Genomic DNA, 26,828 nt, shown 5'->3' on the forward strand with positions numbered 1-26,828 from the left:
TCCAGACAGCCTTTTATATTTTCACATCATTAGAATAATTAGCGTCGTGATCAGTCTCATAAATAGATAAGTTGATTCTTCGTACAGTTAAAGTCACATCAGCAGAAATATATATACAGTCACACAAAAAAACAAAGCTGGGACTGAGAGGCAAACAGAAATAAACCCAAAACAAAGTGTTCAACACACACACACACTCATATGTGTGTGTGGTGTTGTTGTTTTTTTTTTTTTTTTACAAAAAAAATCATAAAAGCAGATTTAACGACACTCAAAATAATCTCAAGCAGGAAGTAGACCCAGCTGATCATTTCAGCTTTGTTTTTTTTTTTTTTTTTTGCATCATTCGGTGTCCCCGAAAGCAGAAAGTGGCCAGTGAGGGAGAAATTAGTGCCATCTATGCCAAGACGTAGACACGGCCCGGCAGATAGACAACGGATTCAACAGAAACCAAACAAAATCAGACACACACACTAGCGTTGAGTTTTCGTTGAGCCATTTTGCATCCCAGGGTGAAATGGATCAAAATATCCAGAAAAAGGCCACAAAGAAAATACTACAACAGAACTTTTGTGGTGAGAAAATCCAGATCCTGATGCTGATCCAGGTTTTCCATCCTTGAATGCTGACTACATGATTTTAATATTAAAAACAGTTGAACTCATTAAGCTGTTGATGGATTAAAACCTTCACATGTGGAGTCCAGATCCCGTCCCTCCGTTTTTGTACCCCAACTAATCTGAGAGGAGATAAATAAAAGGAGGGATGCAAAATAGCTTCATGTCGCTGTAATGCCAGGGATGTAAATCAGCTGACTGGAAATAGCCACAGCCAAACACAAAGACAACAATGTGAGTGTAACAGCTGGAGACTGAAGCGTCAGAGATCCTTCGCTGTCCGTTGGCGAAGGGTGAACGTCACTCAGCTGTTACCTCTGATCATGTGACAGGCTCAGTCCAGGACATAGACCGGCCCCAGGAAGTCATGATCCAATAAAGCAACATATTCAGTCAGTTTTCCAGAGCATAGCCAGGGCCCATCGGGAGAAACCACGGCCAGCATAAGCAGAGATTTACAGTCAGTGACAACGGAAACCATTAGTCTTTTACATTGTCAGTGTTCCAGGTTGTAGCCAGAGCGGTGCATTCTAATTACAGTACATTCAAAAGCAACATAAATGAGCTGAGCTCAACTTCTGAGGTTTCCATTTCGCCTGGAAGTCAGATTTATTTTATATATCTTCAGTTCGAAGCGTTTTTCTTGCCTTTTAAAAAACAGATGAAGGATTCCAGCATTTAGTCACAGCCCAGCAGGCAGACTCCAGACAGTAGTCAGAGCCTGATGATGAATGGGAAAGAAAGAAATGCTGGTTTCAGGTGTTAGTCTGAACCCAGCCCACACTGTCCAGCTGGGAAGAAGAATAGTGATGAAGACGGGGAGGTTGTGTGGGGGGGGGGCAGATGGGTCCAGGTGATAGCCTCATCCCGACCCAGCTGCACCACCACCAGGACTGTTCTCCTTACTGAGACGGACTAATTCCTGGGACAAAACCTCCAGGTCCTGAGGAGAGAGGAAGAGAGAATCAGTTGATTCTAATGATGTCACAGAGAAGTTGACCTTTGACCTTCATTAATTTAAACTGTCAGACACGTGTCAGTGTTGGTGGATGACTTCTTAGGCCAACAGTGTGATTGCGACATCGCAGTGACCTTTGACCTCCACAGTCAACCCAATCGAGTTAGACGGATCAATTCACCGTCAATCGAACTGACAAATGCAAGTCCTGGAGGGGCGGAGCCTCAGGTGGTCGGACGGCTAGTCTGGACTTATTAAAGATCTCAAGACTCCACAGCAGCGGAAACAGGAGGCAGTTTGTGTTAGTCAAGGTCACCGCAGACTGTGTGTGTGTGACCTGGACCCCCCTCTGGGCGATCTGTCCTCCGACACACTCCTAAAGACACAACTTGACTCCCTGCAACGAATTAACCGCATTACACACAAACACACACTCATCCATGCTCATCGTCACGGAAACCGTTACCACTACCAACCACACACACACACACGCACGCACACACATCATTCCTGGCGTGTTCATTAGTGTGTGTGTGTGTGTGTGTGTGTGTGTGTGTGTGTGTGTGTGTGTGTGTGCGTGCGTGCGTTACCTTCTGCAGGTGCATGTTCTTGGTCAGCTGTTCCTCCAACATGTTCTGCAGCTTCTTGTTCATCTCTCTCAGGTTCTCGTCTCCTGGTTTGACCAGATCTCTGAGGACGGAGCCCAGACCACCTCGGTCCCCCTGAGAGCCGCTGTGACCCCCAAACGCACTGCCTGACACATCTGAGGAGACGAGGAGTTATTTACAGGATGAAGTCCTAAACCATCATTTAAAAAGTGAACATCATCTTGTATTGAACACTGAAACCAGAAAGTCATCAGGAAAACATTTACTGAGGAGGAGGAGGGACATTTTCCCATAGACTTCAATACAGTCTGGCTTCAATTAAAGGGTTAGTGTCTCTGAATATCCAACGTCAGGGTGAATGTGACGAAAGGAAAAGAGAGCACATGACACACACACACACACACACACACACACACACACACACACACACACACACACACACACACACACACACACACACACACACACCTAAAGGGAGACAGAATGAGAAAAAAAACCCAAAATAAATAAAAGACATTCTGATTAAAACTAAGAGACAATGAGGTTTTATGGAGCAGTTCATCAGACACACACAGACACACACAGACACACACAGACACACACAGACACACACCAACAGGTGCTGACATGGCAGAATGTGTGTTGTAAATATTTAACACCAGTAACTCAGGTTGGTTCCACATCTGGAGACCAGCTGTTCATATCCTGAGGAGTGAAGTCCAGACTCCAGAGACCAGAGTCCAGAGACCGGAGTCCAGAGACCAGAGTCCAGAGACCGGAGTCCAGAGACCAGAGTCCAGAGACCGGAGTCCAGAGACCAGAGTCCAGAGACCAGAGTCCAGAGACCAGAGTCCAGAGACCGGAGAACGGAGACCGGAGTCCAGAGACCAGAGACCGGAGTCCAGAGACCGGAGAACGGAGACCGGAGTCCAGAGACCAGAGACCGGAGTCCAGAGACCAGAGTCCAGAGACCAGAGACCGGAGTCCAGAGACCGGAGAACGGAGACCGGAGTCCAGAGACCAGAGACCGGAGTCCAGAGACCGGAGAACGGAGACCGGAGTCCAGAGACCAGAGACCGGAGTCCAGAGACCAGAGTCCAGAGACCAGAGACCGGACTCCAGAGACCGGAGACCAGAGACCGGAGAACGGAGACCGGAGTCCAGAGACCAGAGTCCAGAGACCAGAGACCAGAGACCGGAGTCCAGAGACCAGAGACCGGACTCCAGAGACCAGAGACCGGACTCCAGAGACCGGAGTCCAGAGACCGGAGTCCAGAGACCGGAGTCCGGAGACCGGAGTCCAGAGACCAGAGTCCGCAGACCAGAGACCGGAGACCAGAGACCGGAGTCCGCAGACCAGAGACCGGAGACCAGAGACCAGAGTCCGGAGACCGGAGTCCAGAGACCAGAGACCAGAGACCGGAGTCCAGAGACCAGAGACCAGAGACCGGAGTCCAGAGACCAGAGTCCAGAGACCAGAGTCCAGAGACCGGAGTCCAGAGACCAGAGTCCAGAGACCGGAGTCCAGAGACCAGAGTCCAGAGACCAGAGTCCAGAGACCAGAGACCGGAGTCCAGAGACCAGAGTCCAGAGACCAGAGACCGGAGTCCAGAGACCGGAGAACGGAGACCGGAGTCCAGAGACCAGAGACCGGAGTCCAGAGACCGGAGAACGGAGACCGGAGTCCAGAGACCAGAGACCGGAGTCCAGAGACCAGAGTCCAGAGACCAGAGACCGGACTCCAGAGACCGGAGACCAGAGACCGGAGAACGGAGACCGGAGTCCAGAGACCAGAGTCCAGAGACCAGAGACCAGAGACCGGACTCCAGAGACCAGAGACCGGACTCCAGAGACCGGAGTCCAGAGACCGGAGTCCAGAGACCGGAGTCCGGAGACCGGAGTCCGGAGACCAGAGACCGGACTCCAGAGACCGGACTCCAGAGACCGGAGTCCAGAGACCGGAGTCCAGAGACCAGAGACCGGACTCCAGAGACCGGAGACCAGAGACCGGAGAACGGAGACCGGAGTCCAGAGACCAGAGACCAGAGTCCAGAGACCAGAGACCGGAGTCCAGAGACCAGAGTCCAGAGACCAGAGACCAGAGACCGGAGTCCAGAGACCAGAGTCCAGAGACCGGAGTCCAGAGACCAGAGTCCAGAGACCGGAGACCAGAGTCCAGAGACCGGAGACCAGAGACCAGAGACCAGAGTCCGGAGACCGGAGTCCAGAGACCAGAGACCAGAGACCGGAGTCCAGAGACCGGAGTCCAGAGACCGGAGTCCAGAGACCGGAGTCCGGAGACCAGAGTCCAGACTCCAGAGACCGAAGTCTAGAGACCGGAGTCCAGAGACCGGAGTCCAGAGACCAGAGTCCAGAGACCAGAGTCCAGAGACCACAGTCCAGACTCCAGAGACCGGAGTCCAGAGACCGGAGACCGGAGCCCAGAGACCAGAGTCCAGAGTCCAGAGCCCGGAGACCGGAGTCCAGAGACCAGAGTCCAGACTCCAGAGACCGGAGACCAGAGTCCAGAGACCGGAGTCCAGAGTCCAGAGTCCAGAGACCAGAGACAAGAGTCCAGAGACAGCGGTCCAGAGACAGGGGTCCAGAGTCCAGAGTCCTGTGTCTCCCCTCTCTATGACATAGTTTTCCATAAAAATCCAGTTTCTTTTTAGCATCATGTTGATAATGACAATATAAAGTTTATTTAAACGTCACTTTGTGAACAAAGTTTTCAGGGCATGTGAAACCAGGTGACAGAGAAGAGGAGGAGCCAGAGAGGACAGCAGGTGAGAATAAGAAGCAGAATCAGTCTGATCCATTTTATTTATTGATCATCTCATATTCCAGAGAGTCAAGGCGATCAGCGAACAGCAGATGTTGGGAGGCCCCGAAGCAAGGCACTAAACCTCCTCCTGCTCTATCTATGGTGTTGCCTAGCAACCCAGCATCAGGTTACAAAAACTGTAGTACACTCAAGAGGAGTCTTAACTAAACACACACACAGACACACAAAACAGGGTTTTACTGCTCATTAGATTTCACATCATTTCAGTGTTAATGGGAGAGAATGAGAGTTAAAGTCAGTGAAACATGAAATTAAAAACAGCAGGAGAGAGAACAGAGAGGAGAAGAGGGGGGAGGAGAGGAGGGTGGAGGAAAGAGGAGGAGAGGATGATGGAGGAGGTAACAACAGGAGGAATGGTAGAAAGAAAGATGAAGAGGAGGAGAGGAACGAGGAAAGAAAACTCTTGGAGCAACTGCTTTCACATTAATCGTGTGCTTTTGAGAAAACACCTGATCAATCAAACTGATCGATCAGGTTAGAAACCTACAGACCTCAGCTGTTTGGTCACCATGGTGATGAGCGTCAAGGAGACAAGAGGAACACCTGAGTGTTTCGTGTCTGTCACAGACACAGACTTTAACAGACGATGAAAACACACCTGAGTTTGTGTTGCTTAGCAACAGCTATGGTGTGTTGGAGGGGTCGGGTTTCCTAACTGTCCCTTCGGGTGGATCCGACTCCTCTACAGATCCCGTCCAGTGAGCCGTGGTAACAACACATGTGGTGAGAGCTGCAGACTCACGAGCCGGCAGGTGAGTTTGTCACCTGAGTCTCTGAGAAGAGACAAAGGCTGAACTGTGTGTGCGCGCACAGGCTGAGGCAGGAGATTAAAGTGGCCGTAATGAAGTGTCACTGTCAGACGAATGGCGTGCTGAGCCAGCTGACCCAGCGCTGAATGACATCATCGGTCCACACCCAGCAGAGTTTCAGAGTTTGAGTCAGACTTGAAGACAACAGCAGTGACAGCTACAGGTCCTTCAGTGAGGACGTCTGGCTCCAGATTAAAGGAGGAGGAGCAACAAACTCAAAACAGACTAGACCGTACAACTCCCATGATGCAGTTGGACCGGTCTTCTCTGCTTGGTTAACTGACACAAGATAATTAATGGACTTATTATTGTCCTTTTTACTGATGCTAATGATTAGCTCTTAAAATTTCTTGACCAGTCCACAGGTGATCAGCTGACTGACCACGTGACACAGATTGGACCTATCACCTGCTTCCAACTGACCACGGCTGGGCAGCAAACATGAAATAACCCCACCCACCATCCTCTGTGTGTGCGTTACCTATGCGGCTGTCCATCACATATGTCTCTATGATGGCGCTCTTCCTGCAGATGTCTTCAGCCATGGATGAGCAGCTCACCTCCAGATGTTTCACCTGAGACAGAGGGAAAAAAATATATCTTTGTTTTCTAATTACAGGTCAGTTTGTCAGATTTTATGATGTAAATATGTAGAACACGGATGAGGCTGATAAGTTAATGAGCTCCACCAGTCTGGGACGATCAGTCACAGGTGTCCAAAATGGGGGACTGTCATGGTCAAAGAGTCTTTTCTGTGGAGCTGAAATAATCTGGAAACACTCGGGACAGAGATGGGTACATGTGACGTGTGGTCGTCATGGTAACAGAGAGCTCCTCACCTTCTCCTCCAGCATCCACTTCTCCTGCTGGACTTCGGCCAGACGCTGGAACAACTCCCCCACCTCGTCGTCAGATAATTCAGCTGGACGCTGGGACTGAGGACTTCCTCCTCCAGACTGAGAGCCGAAGGTAGAACACATCATCATCATCGTCATCGTGACCGTCATCACAGATAGTTGGTCGATGATGAACAGAAAAACATCATAAAGAAAACTTCTTCCGAAAGTCCATGTTGGGACTTTCAAAATAAAAACACACAGGAGGCAGAGGTTTTAAGATTTATCCAGCTCTATGTGAACCAGCTGTGAAGGTTTGTGTTGATAATGATGTTGTGCTGCTGGGAGGTGCAGTGGTGAGCAGCGTCACCATGGGTGTGTCTAAATTATCAGCAGGATGGACCCCCCCGTGATCCTCTACAGAGTTCAGACTCTGATTATCTGTCCTTCCTCTTGTTGTGTTTTCATAGTCACTGTTACGCAGGACTCTGTCTCAGCTGTCAGAGCAAGTCAAACACATCACACCCTCACTGTCATGTGATGCTGTTGCTAATGACGACCAGACCACCGCAGTAAACTAACCCGACAGTTGACTCTGCTCACTTTCATGTTTTGACAGAAACGCTCGGTTACATAAACCAAACCTGTCGGCTCTATTTACAGTGTTTCTATCGATAGGACTACGTGCACGCACACAGTCACCGTGACAACAGTGGGGAAAAAAAAAGCAGCAAATGAAGTTTTGAGAGAATAATTATGAGGTATAATGAAACTAAACCAAAGACATTTAAATCTAAAGTCTGTAAGTGAGGGAGGAAGATCGTGGGACATTACAGCTCCACGTGCCATCACCACGGTAACAGATGTCATAACAGGGAGGTCATGACCCTGAACTGTCATGCAGTAACATAGCACTCCACTTTGTCTCGTGGCGCCTCTACCTACCTTGTTCTGATTGGCTGGCTGAGGCTCCTTCATCATGTCCCTGTAGGAGAACGAGGAGACAGAGGACGAGTCTCCGGTCTGCTGGGTCCTACTGGGACTGTTGATCTCGGACAGAACCAGCTCCTCCAGCCCTGAGACAGAGAAAATGAGTCTGAGACCAGGTCCACCAACAGTACAGGAAGTCCATGACCCTTTCACCTTCTCTACGTCATTATATCCTACATTTTTGTTGGAAAATAATAAACACAATATGCCGGTTTAGTGTGAGCGTCACTTTTAAAGGACCAGGAACCAATCTGAGGGGGACCATTTGTTCCTGTGTCTACCTTACTGGTCTTCATAATCTGTGGGGTCCTCCATCAAGTGTGGCTGTGTCCCTGTAATTTCCACCACCTCCGGCCATGAATGGACTGTCCCTGTAAGACCAAGGGCATCCCTGTTATGAGGTCAGCTGTCTCTGACTGTCCCTGTCCTGCACTGGACTGTCCCTTTAAGGCAGCGGACCATCCTCTCTCCCTTTAAAGCAGGTGGTGGGAATGGGCAGGGAGATAAGTAGGCTACTTTAAAATGTCTGATTCTCAGGTTTGCGCAGAAGAGCCTTTTAAACATTCATAACTACTCATAGATTATACATGAAGCAGAGGACTGTCCTGCACCGCTCTGAATGTGTGTGTGTGTCTTTGTGTCAAAGAACGTGTGTGTTCTTCATAAAAGCGACTATAGTGTGGATGCTCTATGAAGAAAAAGAAACAAAAATAAAGGTGAGAGGCAAAAAAAAAATGTGGGGGAAACAAATTTAAGGGGGACGAACATAAAGTGACTGAGTGTGCGGTTGTGTGTGACTGTTGTATTTATGTGTATTTCTTTGTGTGTCTGTGTGTTGTGCCAACAGACGCCAGTGTGTCCACCTCAGCTCTGGGAACCAGAGCACGGTATTAAATATTAAGCAGAAGGTTCCGGGCTGAGCCAGAACCTCCTGACGCAGGATTAGCATGCTGCAGATTATTGGCCCCACCGGCCACGTTCCAGTCACACTGCGGCCCCTCACTCACTCTCTCTCACACAAACACACAACACACACTCACACCTTCCCGGAGCATTTATGGCACTGCACCGGTGTTTAGCAGCTTCCAGCGCCATTTAGCTTCTGTCTGACCTCTGAGGTGATAAACTGTAAGCCTTTCAGTTGGAGACATCACCAGTTGCTGCCACTTTCATTCCTTTCAGGACACAAAGAATTTAAATCTGGCCCTAAAAGAAAACTGCAAGTCCTGAACGCTGTCTACTGGGAAACATTCACGCACTTTGGTTTGGTAAAAAAGTTTTTATCTGACCTCTCAGCAATAAGGACTTAAGGACTTTGGCTCTGGCTGGTTTAAATTAGCACGTTAGCCTGTTAGCATCTGTTCAGGGCTTTCAGACTCCAGGATTAGGATCATCTGGGTTGTTGTCTGAAGAACACAGCCCAGATTTGATGACACAGTGAGGTCTCAGGCGTGCAGCTACCTGTCCTGGTCTTGCTGTTGGTCAGGATCTCCTGGAGTCTCTCCTGGAGTTTGTCTGCTCGTTTCCTCTCCAGCTGCAGCTGCCGCTTCAAGTCCTTCAGCTGCGAACACGAACACACACACACACACACACACACACACACACACAACCAGGGATTTACTTTCTAATTATTATTTTCCATGCCCTGCTGCTCTTGAATTACTCTGGAAAATATACTTCTCTCATCTCTATTCAAATTCTACTGTCTGACCGTCATCCATCAGCCTGTCTTTCCATCATCTGTCTCTGTCTGTCCACAGTATGTCTCTTTCCATCTGTCTGTCTCTGTCTATCAGATGAACCTCTGACTCACCGCTGCACTTCCCTTCTTCTCCAGGATCCTCTGTCCATCCACAGTGTCCTTTATCTCCTGCAGACAGAGCAGATTGAAACACAACTGAAGAGCCGTGTGTGATGCTGAGGCAGCTTCTTTACCCAAACCAGTGACTTAGATAGATTACTATTTATTCTGTAAATCTGCTTACTGTTGAGGTTGATATCATTGTATAAAATGAATTTATTTAAAAAGCCTCTTTCTGGAGCAGACACTGTGAACATCTTGATGATAAAGAAGCAAAATAAAGACAAAAACACTGACGGTTCTTTGGCTGCTCTTTAAAGTTGTCTGCAGTTTCTACAGATTCTGAGACATTTACAAAAGCTTCACATTGACTTTAAAGGTCTAAATTCTATATTAACGGTTCATCATTTATATTGAAGGTCCTGATTTGAGCCCTTTCAGTGTTTTATTAGTGTTGATATCCATATCAACGCTAATATCTCGAAACAACAGGTCAGTTTGATCTGATACCTTCAGACTGGTCGCAGCTTCCAGTAAAAAATCTCAGTGTCGACCAAGAGGTTCCGTGTAAATCTGCTCATTTCTTTTCGTTTCAGCAGATGAGACCAGGACTGACCAACAGTTACCTGTCTGAGCTTTCCGATGGTGTTGCCATGCTCGTCCCTCTGTTTCTCCATCTCCACCAGCTGCTGCTTCAGGCCCTCCATCTCTGAGTGCTTGTCCTGTATGAAATGGACAGACAGCGGGTCAACAGAGGTAATGGGTTGTGGAGGAGCCCGGCGCAAACAGACGTTCATCACATCTGGAGCAGAAACAAAGACCTGACACGGAGGAGTGAAGCACTGCTCTCCTGGTCAAACAAAGTCTAATAAAGATTTAAACCAGCTACATCTTCCTTCACCTCCAGTGATTTGCCTCATTCTTAATCCATCTGACTGGAGATTAAGATACAAAAAACTGCTTTTAATTCTCCTCTAATCCCCTGCTGCTAATTAATTTGACTAAAATCTACATTAAAAACACCCACAGGCTACAGCCGCCCACCTGATGGACATAGAAACATGTCATTCGGGAGCAAAACAACCGCCGGTTAATTCCCTGTAATGTTACACATCTTAATCAGCAACAGTTACACACACATTCACACGCCTCAAGGAGCAGAAATGAGTTTTTATGTTAATTTCCGAGGCACCTCGATTTTATCACTCTGGCAGAAGAGAGGAAACAGAGGCAGAGGTGTGTGCAGGTGATCAGTGGAGGATGAACCACATCATGTTAGATTTAATAGAGCGACATTCAATGTGTTATGACTGCGTGACAACCTTCCCTGTAGGTTTCAGTAACCACGTTAATGAGACCTGGATCAGCAGCTTCATTAATAAACATGTGTAACTGGCTGAAGCGTTTCTTTCTGTACTGTCACCTACGGAAGCACAGATATGTCAACACAACTGCAAATTAAGCTACAACAGAGGTGAGCGGTGAGATGAAGATTGTTTCCTGGCAAAAGGAGGAGAAATTAGAAATTTGGTGTGTTTGAAAGAGGACAGTTCAGTTCCTCAGGTTGATCCGTCACAGCCACTTAGCTTTTACTGCAGGGAGAGGATCTTCACCAATGTTTCTACAAAATGTGTTGTCAATTTAACATTACGAAATATTATTTTTTTAATGTCTTCACTTCCCATGTTCTTGTTCTCATGTGCACAGTTTGTGTCTCATTGGTCATGATTTTCCATCTCTATGTGCTCTGGAGACAAATAAATTGAGCTGATTCCTACTTTAATCGGGAGTTAACAAATGTCTGACTGAAACTTTACAGCAGGGAGAGGAGATTTAAGAGCTTTAAAAGAAATGTTAGCTTTTCAAGCTCTCAGAGGCTTCACTGAGGAAACCTGCAGAGATCCTGATGTGTGGTGAGCTGTATCGCCACTGTAACAAAAACTCTGGACAACATGTTGATGTTATCGGGTCATTTTTGGTTGTGTATGTTTTATCACAGTGTGTGTGACAGATCATCTTGTCACATCTAGTGTTTTATGGCGTTTGAGAGTAAGTAAGAGTGAATGGCTGCAATCACATCTGTCCATCATCAGCACACGCTGCTCCACATTAGGCTTCCTGACAGTTTCCTGTGTGAGTTTTAACTCTGGCAGCGTTCACTCACAGGAAACGATACTGAAACCAAACCCTCGCCAAGCGGAGCACCTGCCGAGCTCCCGACCTTCTGCTAATTAGACTTCCTCTATCATTAATTAACTTTTCCTATTAAGTTTCCTCACTCTGCTCTTAGTGCAAGGCTGTTATCCAACAGATAACACACACATACACTCTTCTCTGTGAAGTCGTTCTCTGAGGAAACAGGTTCTCCCCAAAGGATTTCATACAACTATGTGGGGACCAGTCAGTCTGGTAATCTAATTGGTTACATCAACACTGACACATCCCATGATGCACTGCAGGTTGTGCTTCACAACAACAATGAGGCCTGAACCTCTGCTGGCCCGCTGTATAATCCAGACTCCTGACACGAGGCCTCTTTAACACTCAGGACTTAAGTTTTAGAAACTTCAAGAGGCGCCTGATATGACAAGAAAAAGGCCAGCACTAAGGAGATCTGGATCTTGTTTAAAGTCGAAAGGGGGTCACATGAAAGCCTGATATGATTCAGGTTTCTCACGACGTTAACTGATGACGATCAAAACGATTCTACTCAACAGCGGGAGCCAAATGAAGAGGCAGAAGAAGAAGAGGAAGTTGAAGAGAGTGACAGGTCGTGTTGGGAACAGACTGTCAGTTTAACACCAGCCTCCTCCTCTGATCTGCTGTTAACACGATTTGTCCTCCCCAAGTTACCATGGAGACTACAGGGCTTTAATTAGAAACACACATTCAATTAGAGCTGGACAAAATTCAACACACATGCACACACACACACCTACACAAACAATGTGTATAAACAAACTCCCCCACACACGTACATTTATTTTTTTACAAAGATGCTTCCAGAAACATGTTTTTTTGAAAATCCATGTGTTTGTGTTTGTATGTGTGGTGTGTGTGTACCTCCAGCTGAAGTGTGTGTACTCTCTTCAGCTGCTTGACCTCCTCTTGATGTTCCAGAGAATTCTTCTCAATGTTCTCCTGTTCGCACAAAGAAACACAGAGACCAACAGTAAGTTTTTACTGAGGCTGAAGTGACAGACACACAGGAGACAGGAAGACATAAGATGGGAAATGGGAAATCACACAGGAAATAGGAAATCACAGAGGAAATAGGCAGATGGAAGCAAAAACCTAAGATTCTGAAATCATGAACACATGTTCTTGCAATATTTCTATTTCCACTTCTACTTGTAGAAGAAATGTGTGTGTGTGTGTTTGTGTTTGTGTTCTCTGCTGGATAACAGTCTGTCTGCACTATCTGTAAAGAACAACTCTTTTCCAGGAGAGTCATTCATTATTTCTGATTCTGAAATTATTACTTCACTCATTCTTCAACAGTTTTCTCCATCATAACTATTCAAAGCAGAGCGTGTGGATATGATGTTAACTGGTTTTAAGAATGTGGAAGTTAGTGATAAAGCTGATGAAGATGATAATGCAATTTCTTGTTCTTTTCATTGACTCAGGCCTAATTAAACATTCTTGTTTTCTATCACATTCACTGGTAACTGGTCAAGAGTCAGACTGACCTCGGCCTCCTTGAGTCGTCTCTCAAACCAGCCTTTGGTTCCCTCCATGGACTGAACCAGAGCCTGAAGCTCCTCCACCTTTGGCTGAAGACCCTCCAGTTCTTTGGTCCGAGCCTGAAGACAGATTTAGACTTTTAGAAGCATTATATTGAAATCAAGAAGTCTTAGTTTCTTCCCTACTTCTCTTGCTTCTTTATCACTTCCTCAGCCCCCAGCTCATTTCTTCTCTACTTCCTACTATGTCCTATTTCCTCCACCCGCATTGTCTCCCCCTTGTGACCTTCTCATCTCTTAGCTGCTGTCGAATCTCCTCCTCTGAGCGATTCTTGTCTTCATGGAGACCTCGGAGCTCCTTCTCATACCGGGCCCTCACCCCGAGGACCTGGAAGGTGGGGTGGACAGGGGTGGACAGGGAGGAGAGGAGAGAGGAGATAAGGAAGGTAAAGGAAGCAAGGTGAGGAGAGATCGGAAGCAGGGAGGGAGAACACATAGAGAAAAACAGAAAAAAACATCAACGTATTAGAGAAGAACCAAAAAAAGCAAGCCAACTGAAGAGGACCAGATCTTGTTCTCACCTCCTTCTCATGCTGCAGCTTCAGGTCTGACAGCGCCTCCTTGTGGTCTGACTTCTCCTGGTTCAGCTGAATGGCCATGTCATCCAACATGGACTTCCTCTTCTCTGCTGTCTGCACATACGCACACACACAGACACACACACCTGTGATGATCCACCCTAACAACAGAAACTAAAATGTCCATTGTGTTTTTTTCTCAGTTTATTTGTGTGGACCTTCTTGGCCTCGTCCAGTTCTCTCATCAGCTTCTCCTTCTCTTGTCCTTCTTCTGTTAACTGCTCCAACAACTTCCTGTTTGCAAAGCTGGATTCCTGTTGGAGAGCAAGGACAGAGACTTTGTTTGTATCATTATTCACGTGCTGATCAAACAATGTTGTTTAAATTAATTATATATGCCACTCTATAAAGACTGTTCACTTTATATTAGCTCATTAAAAAAAGTCATTAGAGTTTTTCAGATTTTATAGGTGTAAACACTGCGGACCTTAGTAACCAAAGAAAAGTGTAATAATGTCATGTTGTAAATATGTGTGTTTCACCTGCAGCTGGGAGTCCAGGTCGTCTCTCTGAGCTAACAGACTCTCTTGTTCAGCTCGTCTCTGCTGCAGCTCTGCCGTCAGCGCCTCCTGCTGCTCACGCAGCAGATTCACCTCCTGCGTCTTCACCGTTTGGATCTAAACACGATCCAACAACTTTAATTATCCTCAGCTTTTTTAGGGAAACTGTTAGTTTGGTGATGTCGATAATGACACTATCACAGTAGGTGAAAGGTGATGACAGGTGGTGACAGGTGGTGACAGGTGGTGACAGGTGGTGACAGTAGGTGACAGGTGGTGACAGTAGGTGACAGTAGGTGACAGTAGGTGACAGGTGGTGACAGGTGGTGACAGTAGGTGACAGTAGGTGACAGTAGGTGACAGTAGGTGACAGGTGGTGACAGTAGGTGACAGTAGGTGACAGGTGGTGACAGGTGGTGACAGTAGGTGACAGGTGGTGACAGGTGGTGACAGGTGGTGACAGTAGGTGACAGTAGGTGACAGGTGGTGACAGGTGGTGACAGTAGGTGACAGGTGGTGACAGTAGGTGACAGGTGGTGACAGTAGGTGACAGTAGGTGACAGGTGGTGACAGGTGGTGACAGGTGGTGACAGGTGGTGACAGTAGGTGACAGTAGGTGACAGGTGGTGACAGGTGGTGACAGGTGGTGACAGTAGGTGACAGTAGGTGACAGGTGGTGACAGGTGGTGACAGGTGGTGACAGTAGGTGACAGTAGGTGACAGGTGGTGACAGTAGGTGACAGGTGGTGACAGTAGGTGACAGTAGGTGACAGGTGGTGACAGGTGGTGACAGGTGGTGACAGGTGGTGACAGTAGGTGACAGGTGGTGACAGTAGGTGACAGTAGGTGACAGGTGGTGACAGGTGGTGACAGGTGGTGACAGTAGGTGACAGTAGGTGACAGTAGGTGACAGTAGGTGACAGTAGGTGACAGGTGGTGAAAGATGATGTCAGGTGATGGCAGGTGGGGACAGGTGGTGACAGGTGATGGCAGGTGGGGACAGTAGGTGACAGTCAGTAAGAAGTATGGAGTAAAGTCAGTAAGTGGAGGTGGATAAGTGGGATCTATGAAGTCCTGATGATTTCTAAGGATGCTGGTTGACACTGATCACAACATGAAGTTCTAATCGGGGTAATCCTCAACTAATCATTCATTGTATTTTGAATAACAGTACCATTCTAGATGTTCTATCATTAGTACTGTCAGTTTTACAGATTTTAAAAAACGTTTCAAATGATTAGTGTACGACTTAGGACCAATGCTGGTAGGTGTACTGTCCAAAATTAGGCTCAGAACAGGTTCTATAGAAGTTCTACCTAAAGTCCAAGACCTGTTCAAGGTTCAAGAGCACACAGAGTCGTCCTCAGAGCAGAGTTCTCCTGTCAGATGGTTTACAATTCCACAGTCAGTGAGGTTTTAACTCTGTGAGTCTAAAACTGCCCCAAATAGTGTTGGTGTTTAAGGTACAGTACTTTTTCCAACACTGTAATTGTTCTTTGTAGAAAATTTACCTTCTTACAGGAAAATTATGTGTTCTAAAGCAGCTGGGTTAGTCCCCAGAGATAGTGGAGCATTTGGAGTTAATGTTCTCCTGAAAGCAGGTAGGCCAGTCCACTGAACTCTGTTTTGGACGATGTTCTGCAGGTTTATTACCTGTTCTAAAGCAGCTAGGTTTGTCCTCAGAGCATCGTTCTCCTGCAGGATGTTGTCCACCTGCTCCTGACTGACTGCACTCTGATTGGCTACCTGCAGCACCGGCCAGCCACAGGTAGGGGGCAGCAGAGAAAGGTCAAGGCAGAAGGAACCAGAGCAAAAAGAACCGATACCAATCAAACGCCAGCCAAAGGGAACGAGAAAATTATATAAGCAAAGAGACACATCGGAAAGAACACAAATACAGAAGACAAAATAAGATGAAAAAGAAGAGATAAAGAACAGCGGAGGAGGATTAGAGAAGAAAAATCACCAGTAGTGATACACAAAGCATCTTTGTATGTTTTTGTCGAACTTCCTAATCTCTCATTTCCCATTTTGACACAGAGCTGTCCGATGAAGACCAAAATGTAAAAAACACAGATGCTGCGACACTTTTTAACAGTAGCCTTGCTGGTTTAACTTGTCCACCTCTGCCTCGGGTCTAGTCTTTCAGGCTCCTGCTGCAGAACGTGTGAACTTCAGTTCGTCAGTCACTTCCATGTTCCATTTCATAATCCACCATCACTCACTCTAGTTCTCTGAATGTGTGTGTGTCTTTATGCTGTACCTGGTCTTTCAGTGTGTGCAGAGCCAGTTCGTGCTCTTTGTCCTTGCTCTGCAGCTGCTCTTTCAGTTCTGCTGTCAGCTGAACACAAACACAAGTCTGTCAGTCTCACAGCAGCAGCTATGCCAGACACACCATCAACCAAACTTGAAACTTGATTTTCAATAATTGGTAAAACGTTAAAACTAAATACTTTAGTTCACTGCAGTTTTTGTAACCAGGCTGAATCTGATATAAGTGAGAGACATTTTAGTAAATCAGACATTATTTTAACTCAAAGACAAATTCAACATGTCAGCAAGGTTGATGTAAACAGAGCAGCTGTGATGTACACCCCACACATCCAGTGCCTGGTGCTGGATTTCCACCTGAACGCTCATTTCAAAATGTCAAACAATGTGTCGTCTTTATAGTACCAAACAATCATGCTCCTTAACATTTGGAGAACATGGTCTGGGCATCTCTGCTGCAGATTTCATAGTGATCATAAAAATACCAACTCCTGCGGTTTGGATATTTCACTTGGCCATGTTGTGTTTTCATGGAAAATTTGATGTATTATGCAGGTCTGACGTCAAGTCCAGAGAAAAGATCAGTCTGAGCCATCTGACCTGATTGGCTGCCAGGACGTCTGACTGTAGTTTCTGCATTCGGATGTTCGCTGCCTTCAGCTCGTCCTCTTTCCTCTGGTTGATCTCATCGATCTTTGTCCTGCACAGAATCATGATCATCACCAATGCAACAGCATGGTAACATCATAGTAACGCGGTTACATACACAGCTGCAACAACAATACGACACCTACAATATAGGGAGTATCACTGACAAGAGAAGGGCAAACAGGAGTGTTGTAGTATTAACAGTAGTAATGCTGTATGTCTGACCTGCTGTCGTTGTACAGAGCCTCCTTCTCTCCCTGCAGACGCTGAAAACTACAGAAAGACACAAACTTCATCTTTGTCGTCCTCGTCATCATTATCAGACTGATTTAATTTATTTTCTGTTGCTCTCACCTCTCCTGCTTCTTCTTTAACTTGTCCGACAGCTGGAGAAGGAGTAAGACAGACAGGAAGTCACAAAATCAACATTTTCATATCAACAAAACTTCACAATTACATAATTCAACAGTCGGCCACTGATCTTTACCTTTGTCACCTCTTCCTGCAGTTTGGTGATCTCAGCCTGTTTGGATGCCTGCAGACAGAGTGACAGCTAGTCTCCTCAGACTGTACATGGTTCCTCCTTATTTGTGTTAGTCTCTTTGTAGGTCACTTGCATAAATGTTATGCATTTTATGATACAGACTTAAATAAATGTAAATATAATTGAGATATTAAACCTGGTAACATTGTGGCATCCTCTCTGTTTCACCTCTGACCTCATCCAGACCTGGGTCTGGATGAGGTCAGAGGTCAGAGGTGTGCACTGTAGTAGCTGTAACCATGCCAATCAATGATGTAATCGGGTCCTGGAGTTCACCTGATGGTTTTTAGTTCACATTTAGCAGTAGAATATTCACCTGGGCTGGTGGTTATTTATCTGATGACCATGAAAACACATGGGGTGAGTGTTTGTGTGTTGTGTCAGATTGCGTTTGTGTTGTGTGTCATACCTCCAGGTTGTGGATCTGCTCCCTCAGCAGCCTCTTCTCCTCCTGCTCAGTGTTCAGTGCCATCTCCAGCTCTGGTCCAAAGCAGTGAGTTATTGGACAGAGAGCAGCCGACCAGCCTAGCGCTGCCTGCTTAGCTACAATCTTCTCTACGCTCTTCTCTGACAGGCCTAAAGGGGGCGCCGCACACAGCAGGGGCAGTCTGTTAGGCCAGACACACACTACACAGCGCCTGTCACACTCTGTCACGATGCCTGAAGGATTTTCTCTGAGGGAGCAGGGAGGAGGGTGGGGGTCCTAACCAGGTTGGAGTCAGGGATTTTCTAGCTGAGCCGTAAAGTCAACTGAGTTGGTTTCTTGAGGTGCGTTCACTGGCACCATGTTCATCCATCAGAGTGTGAGCTTTTCTCTGTTGACTGAGAGCTTTGACACCTTCACTGTTTTAGTACAGAATGTGGAGCTGATTTAGATTCAAAGACCACATGGAGGTCTACCTTTAGACTGTTCAGACCTTTAAATTCGGCTGCAGTCCTGCCAGAAAACGCCTGACTCATAATTCAGGGTCCAAGTCCTGATAATTCTGGAAGGCTTCAGGAGTTAACAACAGTAGTTGTTGACTGGGTCAGATTGTAGTGTGTGTCTGCCCTGAGCCAGCTAGCTGCTCTACGCTTCAGTAAAGACCGGCTGCAAGGTCACCATAAATATTCAAATCAGAGCCAGATGCTGGTCCAGCAGGAGCAGAATGGGCTGAATTAAACATTTTTTCCGTAGACCAGGTCCGGGTCTGTGGACAGTATTTGAGAATTTATGGTAACAAGCAACAATTTACAAAAACACTCTGAACAGATTTTAGACCGATTTCATTCAGATGCCATTTCAATAAAAATAAAAATAAAAAAAAAGAGAAAAAAAAAATCAAACTGCAGAGGCTCAATGACACTGACACACAATACTGGACTGAGAATTTTATGGAGTTATATTAAAAAAAAAAACTAACAAATGAATTCAGTGAAAGCTGTTGATTAATTTTCTCTCAACCAACTTATAAAAATCTTCAGCTCTATGGAGGCTTAAAATAGTAAATGCTGAATAAATCAAATTAAACAAAATTAATAATTTCATATGTACTGAATATTGTTATTGTTCTACTGTGAAGATGTATTTTTTTCAAATACATAATTCGGCCAAATGATCAAATAGCATACAATGAAAATTTTAATTTAAAATGTTTCATATAAAGTATAAAGTAAAGTATAGTAAAGTATAGTATATAGTATAGTAAAGTATAAAAGTAAGTCATATAGTTCTACAGTAATCAAACTCCTAATTGTGAAAGTTGACTTTACTGTGAAAATTGTGAGGATTCTCATATGAGAGGCTCTGTGAAGTTTTGGTATTTGTTATTAATAAAGTAAACAACCACAAATTCATTTCCAAAACTCAATTAGCATCAGGACTGGATGATTTCTGAGAGCCTGAGTATCCCCAGCATCACTGGTGTTCTTGAAAGCACCTCAGTAACACAAAAAAACCATCACTGTGACAGGAAATGTTGACTAACCCTTAATTATTATTGTATATCAGGTTTCGATTCTCTGCAGGTTAATTTTCACTCGACCAGTTTGGTCCTTTGAGGTTTGATTATTGGTGGTTGACTGAAATGGATCAATAAAGTCTGTTCACTGAGCCACAAGACACAACACAAGTTGAAGCACAACTCTGGTGATGTTCTATGTTTACGTGTCTGTGTGTCAGAGTTTATCTCAGTCGGAGCCAATGAGCTTGGAGCTTTAAAAAGGATGGCACATGTTGGGAGACGGACCAACACACTGTTGGTTTGAAATATAGAACAACACCAGACTGACCCCTTCCTACAAAAACTCCACGATTTACATTAAATAGATCAGAATCAAACCAAGCAAAGACACAACGACTTCCTGTTTGATTTTCAGAGTAAATCTGAACAGTTTGTGTCAAGTGAAAGCGTGAAGGAAGAAAACAGCAGCAAGCTAAGCTCATTGTCCTGTCTCTCTTCATGAGATGGTTCACTGGTCTGTGACTGCACCTTTGACTGAGGAGGTTAAATCAACGCAAATGTTTACTGACAGACCCACAATCGTTAACACAAATTTCACATCCTCTTTGAGAGTTCATGAGGACACATGGATGTGTTTTCATACTTTGTGTTCTTCCACACTAAACATACAGGCAGCAAACACACATGGAGGTAACAAACAAATATGGCATAGCACAAAACCAGAAGATCCTTTACTTGGTTAACACAAATTTAAACACAACACTTGTTTTTCTCTTGTTCAATTTTGGATGTTGATTAAATGTCTGCACAGCTGTGCCAATACTTGTAACTTTATTTTAAAAAGGCATTTATGGATGTGCAGTGAGACAGAAACTGGATTGAAATCATCTCAAACCTGCTTTACTATGCTAACACACACCTGTACAAGAATCCAGCTGTGTAACAACACATGTGTCAGGTGATGGGACAATGATGTCTGACTCTGATTTCAGAGGAAAACCTGCTGAAATCTTTCATTTCAACTCATGAGAAAAAAGGGCAGAGTTGTGTTTATATTTTTGTTGTAAAATTGTGAGTCTCCTTTGTTTACTTGTGTTATTTTACACAATATGTGTGTTAGGCTTATGTGGATCATGCGTATTTGCTGTTTTAAATCAATCAATACAGCTTATTTTGTTACCGATGAACTGAAACTGGTCTAAATAAAAGACAAATAACCCAATAATTCTTATTCATAATAAAAAATATTAATTTTAGTTGATAGAAATTAATTTAAAGCACGATGTAAAGTGTTTCCTGATTTTGCATAGATTAGCTGGTTTAGGTTTTGGTCATGTCCTTTGACTTATTTATCGATTATTTCGTATTTTTTCAGTCAGACCAGAGAACAAGAGAATGTCACGAGAGAACAGGACTCATTCTTTTGTGGAAAGAAGAAGAGACTCACCATGTAACTGCTTCTCTGTCTGTTCCAGCTGGGTCTCCGTCTGCAAGCGACACAAAACATCCTTTAACCCGTCAGAGCCACATTGTCCATGCCTCTGTCTTTACTCTGTCAACACAATAAATAACAGCTGATCCCCAGGTTAGGTAGGCAATCCATCAGTTTTACTTTAGCGGCCAAATCCTGAAAGAGTTTGAGAACCAGAGTTTTTTCCCATAATGCCATTGGCCGATACAGAAACACTGCTGTTCATGGAACAACATCAGAGCTGCTCAGAAAAAACAAGGAACACTCACGTTCTCCAGTCGCTCATTGGTTCCCTCTGCTGCTGGCTCCTCCCCTTGCCCTGTGACATCAGAGACTCCGTTGGGACCGGCTGACCCATCGGTCTCTGTAGTCGCATTCTGGTTGCCCTGGGCAACGGCTTGTCTCTGCAGCTCTTTGTCGTAGCGCTCCTGGAGGGCTGGAGGGGAATCACAATTCAGTATGACGGTAAGACATAGTCAGGTTTGACCTGAATGTGATTCCATGGACAGATAATAATAATAACAATAATAATAATAATAATAATAATAATTTAAGGCCTTTTACATGTTCATATGGTAACAGCCATAAACATATTTAAACTGCACTTTTAATTAAAGTCACCAATGAAAAGATGACGGATTAGAACAACTAATAGGGATAAAACAGGGTTATACAACACATCAGAATACATGCAAACCTTTCATTTTCTTCTGGAGAGTGGAGTTCTCAGCTTGGAGGCGGAGCAGTTCTCCATCAACAGGGTTGGAGGCGGGGTTGGGCGGGGCTGCTGGTACAGAGGCTCCTCCTCCTTCCTTCAGGCCCTGGTTCTCCTGCTCCAGCTGTTCGATCTGTGTACACAGCTGGAAAACACAACAGTCATATGGGTTAGGGTTAGACGTGTGAAACAGTTTCCTCCACAGTGGGGTCGCTTTGCTGTTTTAAAGGTAAAAATCTTTGAAATGGAGTGGTAGCTTTGGTGGGTCATGTCCTCCGAACACCAGCAGTCTGGGTTTGAGTCCAACGCTTGGCCATTTGCTGCATGTAACCCTTCCCTGACCCTGCTGTCTCTTTCTCACTACTTTTTGATGAAGGAATAAAAAGCTTAAAAAATATATATACATATATTTTTACAAATCATGCATTTTTTTATTCTTACAATTTAGACATTGTTTCTTCCGGCTTCAACAAACTACAGACTCAAGGCTTCATAGTGACAGCTCACAGTCTAATGTGGATGTGTTGGCAGTCCTGACCCGCAGACTCGGACTGACCTTGGACAGCTCGGTCATCAATGTGCTGTTCTGCAGCCTGAAGTCTTCCTCCTGACTGTGGAGTTTCCCCTGAAGCATTTCATTCTCGCTCAGCAGAGCGTCCACCTCCTGCAAGAGGACAGCACGAGTCAGTCAGAATGAAGGCTTCAGGTGTCAGCGATTCAAAACAAAATATACAAAACTGATAAAAAAGGAATACAGCAATTGAAAGACTCCAATAAAGAAAGTGTATTTGTCTGGTTTTGAACATTTAGAATATTTTCCCCATTTTTTTAACAATTTCCGTAATTTTCTCTTGAACTGCGTCATGTCTATAAAATGTGTCTCAATAAAGTGTTTTTGGTGTTATTTAACAGTCAGAGGGAGAAAATAGGTCATTAAGTTACAAATATTCAAATATCAAAGACCAACATCGGTGTGTGCAGCTGATGAACAGCAGAGGGAGCTGTAGAACTGAGGTAACCATGGTAACAAGACAAAGTGGACTCACCTGAGCTTTCTTGCTCTTATTCAGAGCCTGAGGAGATAAAAACAAAAAAAGATCTGTACAATGAACCGCAGCTGAAAAAGACTAGAAGCTGTTTGATTACTACTGATGATAGCTCATCATTATATTTGTTACCTTCTGTGCCTTGACAAAATCTCTTTCCAGAACCACATTCTTCTGACGGACGGAGTTCAGCTCTGAAACATCAACATACTCGCTTCAGTTCAAACTGATTGAGTGATAGATTTTTCTACACACAGCAGATTCAGTCAGCAGTTTGAAGCACCTATCAATTAAATAACTGATAGGTGATTTACTGGTTTTTAGACACTCTGTCCAGTGTGTCCCTCTACACCTAACCCAATGCATGCTGGGATACATTTCAGCCCCTAGTGTTTATACTTTAGTTTCTTCATTTCAAAGTCTTAGGTATTTAAATGTATTTGATTCTCTTGCATTTATTATAAAGTAACATCAAATCTAAAATAATAAATCAGAAGTCAAACAGAGATCTGAGTTCAGATTAATAGATTATAGAAGAAAAGCAGTATTTGACTTTATCAAAGTGAAGAAGAGATAAGATGTTCGGATTCCTGCTGTTCCTCCTGTTTCTCTGCTGTTTGACTCCAAGTGAAGGCTGAACTCTTCCTGACAGTCTGTGTGGTGAAACCTGTTTCTACTTCCTCGTTCTTAGAAGCGTCTCCATGGTTTCTATATGTCTCATGTCCAATCAAATAAGATTTATTTGTAAGATACCTGGTCAGCAATAAAATTAAATGGAACAGAACAGAAGGAAATTGGTAGTTAATCTCACACCTGTTCCATCAATATGAAAATAAAGGGAAAAAACTATGAGAAGTTTTTCTTTTTTAACAAATTATTGAAATTGCATAAATGATTCATCAATTAAAGGAGAAAATAATAAATATATATATATATATATATATATATATATATATATATATATATATATATATATATGCATGTGTGTATTAAAACGTTAATCAAACAATATTAACAATAATGATATAAGAAGCTTTTAGAATCAATAATCACTAAACCTTTGTGCTATTGGACATAATGTTTATTTGTGTGATCATGATGGATTCAGCTAGAGCTAGTTGTTATTGTGTGTATCACTTTGTGTACCATTGTGTGTTGTGTTGTTCAGACCTCAGAGGAAATTTAATGGGTCTAAACGAACAAACTGCAGATGTTCATGTCTGTTGTTTCTTCACATCGTTATCGTGAAGCTGCAACCTTGTTGACTGGAAATTCAAATAACACAGACGCCAATGACATCATCATCATCATCAGTGACAAGCGTTTTACCTGCCGTGTTCTTCCTGAGGTCATCAGACAGCTGATAATTTTGAGTCCGCAGCTCCAGCAGCTGAGCCTGAACACACACACACACACACGCAAATTAATACCTTCCATCAAATCAACTTTTGCCTCTCCTCTTTCAGCCTTTTATTGTAATCAGTTTTTACTTATTCTAACACTCATTCATTCAATATTCACACCCCGCCGCCACACAAAAAACAAAGCAAAACAAATAAAATATAAAATCAGTTAAACACAAAAGCAGTTGCTGTATGTCAGGAAGGTTAGTTCAGGTACCACCACCCCTCTCTCTGCTGACATGACAGAGGGATCACCTAACAGCGGGGGTTCTGGGGGTTCGAGGCTCACTGAATGAATCCTGTGATCACCAGTGTGTTTACCTGGTTCCTTCAGGTGGGGTCAATCCAGCCTTGGTGCAGACCAGGTAACAAGACCAAAACCTGATCTGCCGTGATAACTGATCTGTATGAGCAATGTGTACGGGACAGGTGTGTTTGATATTTGGTCACCGCGGTGACCACAGGACAGGTTTGCTGTGGCCGGCCACCAAGGCAGTGTGATGTGTTTGTTCCTCTCTGTTCATTGAGTCCATGAACACAGCAGTGAGTGAAGAATATGACAGGATGCCTCCCTTCCTGTCGGCTGACCTGCAGAACATCATCAGCCTGAGAACACCAGTGACTCATAAACGGATTTGACTTCATGTGTGTACCTGTTCAGATCATTTGGTGGTCTCAAACCCAGTTTATTCAGTCTAGTCCAGGTCCTTCCTGGATCACTGGATCTGATCCCAAATATTGTGTATGTTTATAATACTATTATTACTGTCACTCTCTCTGACTCTGTCAGACCCCCCCCATATATATATATATATATATATATATATATATATTTATCTATTTAAAATTTTTATTTTATTTTATTTTTATACTCCTCTGTGCTTGCTCCACCACCCTTGCTTCCCTTCTATTGCTAATCTTTCTCTCTAATCTATTCTCCAGAGAGAACCAGACCCTGAGTCTGGTTCAGGTCTGTGTCACCTGAAGGAAGCCCGTCCTCTCTTCTGTCTACTGCTCTGGTTGTGTGTCTGTAAATATTGTTATAAAGAACAGAACTGAACACAAACCAGAGCAGACAAACGGTGATATCAGTCAGAGTTTGGACCAAAAGATCCAAACTGCAGACACACAGCAGTATGTTGAGGAACACAACTTGAGACAGACTACATCAACACAACCTGCAGCTGATCTGTAATGATCAGATCACACCTGTCCGCACCTGCAGGACCGATCGGCTTCATCCAGATGTGCTCACCTCACCGCGTAAACACCAGCAGTGTCACCATGCTAACAGGTGTGTTAGCTGACGCTGTTAGCCGCCGAGCACACACAAACACACAGCTGGGTGTGTTACCTCCAGGACCCCGTGACTCTCCCGTGGCTTCCATCATGTCAGCCAACACACAGAGAGGGCCGAGGGTTAGCAACAGGAAGCTAACTCCAGCTAGCTCCAGAGTGCAGGAGGCGAGGCTAAGCTAATCTAAGCTGAGCTGAGCTGCCTCTGCTGTAGATACCGAGCTAGCTGCCGTGAACCGCCAATGAAATCGGAATTTGATCGTTAATTAAATCGGTAATGTAAAACTCCAGCTGGTGCCGAGCCTGGCATCGTCAAATCAACCCCCCTCCACCAGCACCAACGAGCTAACGAGCTAACGAGCTAACGGCAGGTTAACCGTTAACTGCTCACATCCTCCTCCAACGGTTAGCTTCGGTGCAGCTAACGCCCAATGACAGGTGTCTCATCCGGGCTAACAGACACCGTGTCAGCCCCCCACTCCTCCCCGACCCTCCGGTAAACCACCGCCGTGTTTTTCTCACCTGCATCCGATGAAACTCCTCCTCTGACAGAGCCTGCGACATGGCCATGTTTACCTGGAGGGAGGGCTGCTAGCCAGCAGGCTAAGCTAGCGGAGGAGACGGAACGGCTAACAGGGAGGACAGCGGCAGAGAGGAGGCGACGGGACAGAGGGCTCACTCCGCCGGAGATTCCGAGACTCGCCAACCGACCTCACGGGGGGGGGGGGGGGGGGGGGGGGGGGGGATAAGATAATGTATATGTAGCTGTAAAAAAAAGAAAAGTGATGAAGTTCGTCAAAATTGGTTTGTCTGTTCTTTGGATCCTTTTTTGTTTGGTCAGCTGGCTTTTCTTTTATTTTCCATGAATGCTGTCTGTGTGTTGTGATCAGCTCCGTGTTTTGTTTTGTTTTTTTATTAATTATCATTTCTTTGGAGTAAATCTGAATGAAAAGAACGTATATATAGTTTCATGCATGATTTTGGCACGTTTTGTGATGGTTTTAAAGTTTTGTCATTTTTTAGTTCGTATGTTTTAACGGCCAGCTGTTAACGTTTACACGGTTTCAGTTTGTTGTTTATTGATTGCATTTTTATTCTTGTATCGGGGCAGGACCGAGCTCATAATCATTTGTGTGTGACCATCCGCCTGTTGTGTTGTCTTCTTCAGCTGTGTGTCTATCTTTACTGTTTATTCTGTTAAAA

At 44.8% G+C, this 26,828-nt stretch overlaps 1 protein-coding gene across 4 annotated transcripts; it reads right to left on the reverse strand.

Moving 5' to 3' along the window:
* Positions 1–26,284, reverse strand: gripap1 (GRIP1 associated protein 1). 4 transcript variants are annotated; one of them, XM_029506895.1, is made up of 29 exons: positions 26,148–26,284; positions 24,256–24,322; positions 23,059–23,120; positions 22,927–22,953; positions 22,437–22,544; positions 21,863–22,025; positions 21,435–21,601; positions 21,142–21,181; positions 18,161–18,231; positions 17,695–17,742; positions 17,562–17,593; positions 17,433–17,480; positions 17,160–17,259; positions 16,552–16,629; positions 15,942–16,034; positions 14,271–14,405; positions 13,947–14,042; positions 13,732–13,842; positions 13,437–13,538; positions 13,157–13,270; positions 12,528–12,605; positions 10,091–10,186; positions 9,477–9,533; positions 9,125–9,224; positions 7,619–7,749; positions 6,677–6,793; positions 6,319–6,412; positions 2,166–2,338; positions 1–1,560 (listed from the first exon to the last, which is right to left on the reverse strand). In XM_029506895.1, the coding sequence occupies exons 1-29, from the start codon at positions 26,193–26,195 to the stop codon at positions 1,480–1,482; spliced, it is 2,637 nt and encodes an 878-aa protein (XP_029362755.1). In that variant the 5' UTR covers positions 26,196–26,284; the 3' UTR covers positions 1–1,479. The 4 variants fall into 4 exon arrangements, with proteins under 4 accessions (XP_029362755.1, XP_029362753.1, XP_029362756.1 ...); XM_029506893.1 differs by having other exon boundaries at positions 18,161–18,327; XM_029506896.1 differs by lacking the exon at positions 26,148–26,284 and adding an exon at positions 24,651–24,752 and having other exon boundaries at positions 18,161–18,327.
* Positions 26,285–26,828: the final 544 nt, after the last annotated feature.

Source organism: Echeneis naucrates, chromosome 7 (genome assembly GCF_900963305.1).
Source record: "Echeneis naucrates chromosome 7, fEcheNa1.1, whole genome shotgun sequence".
NCBI lineage: Eukaryota > Metazoa > Chordata > Actinopteri > Carangiformes > Echeneidae > Echeneis > Echeneis naucrates.

Coding starts and splice junctions, on each gene's coding strand:
- gripap1 (XM_029506893.1), bottom strand. CDS start 26,195: ATGGCCATGTCGCAGGCTCTGTCAGAGGAGGAGTTTCATCGGATGCAG. Junction 17,594..17,694: donor TGCAGGAAGAGGTGACAAAG/GTAAAGATCAGT, acceptor CTCCTTCTCCAG/CTGTCGGACAAGTTAAAGAA. Junction 14,043..14,270: donor ACCTGGACTCCCAGCTGCAG/GTGAAACACACA, acceptor GCTCTCCAACAG/GAATCCAGCTTTGCAAACAG.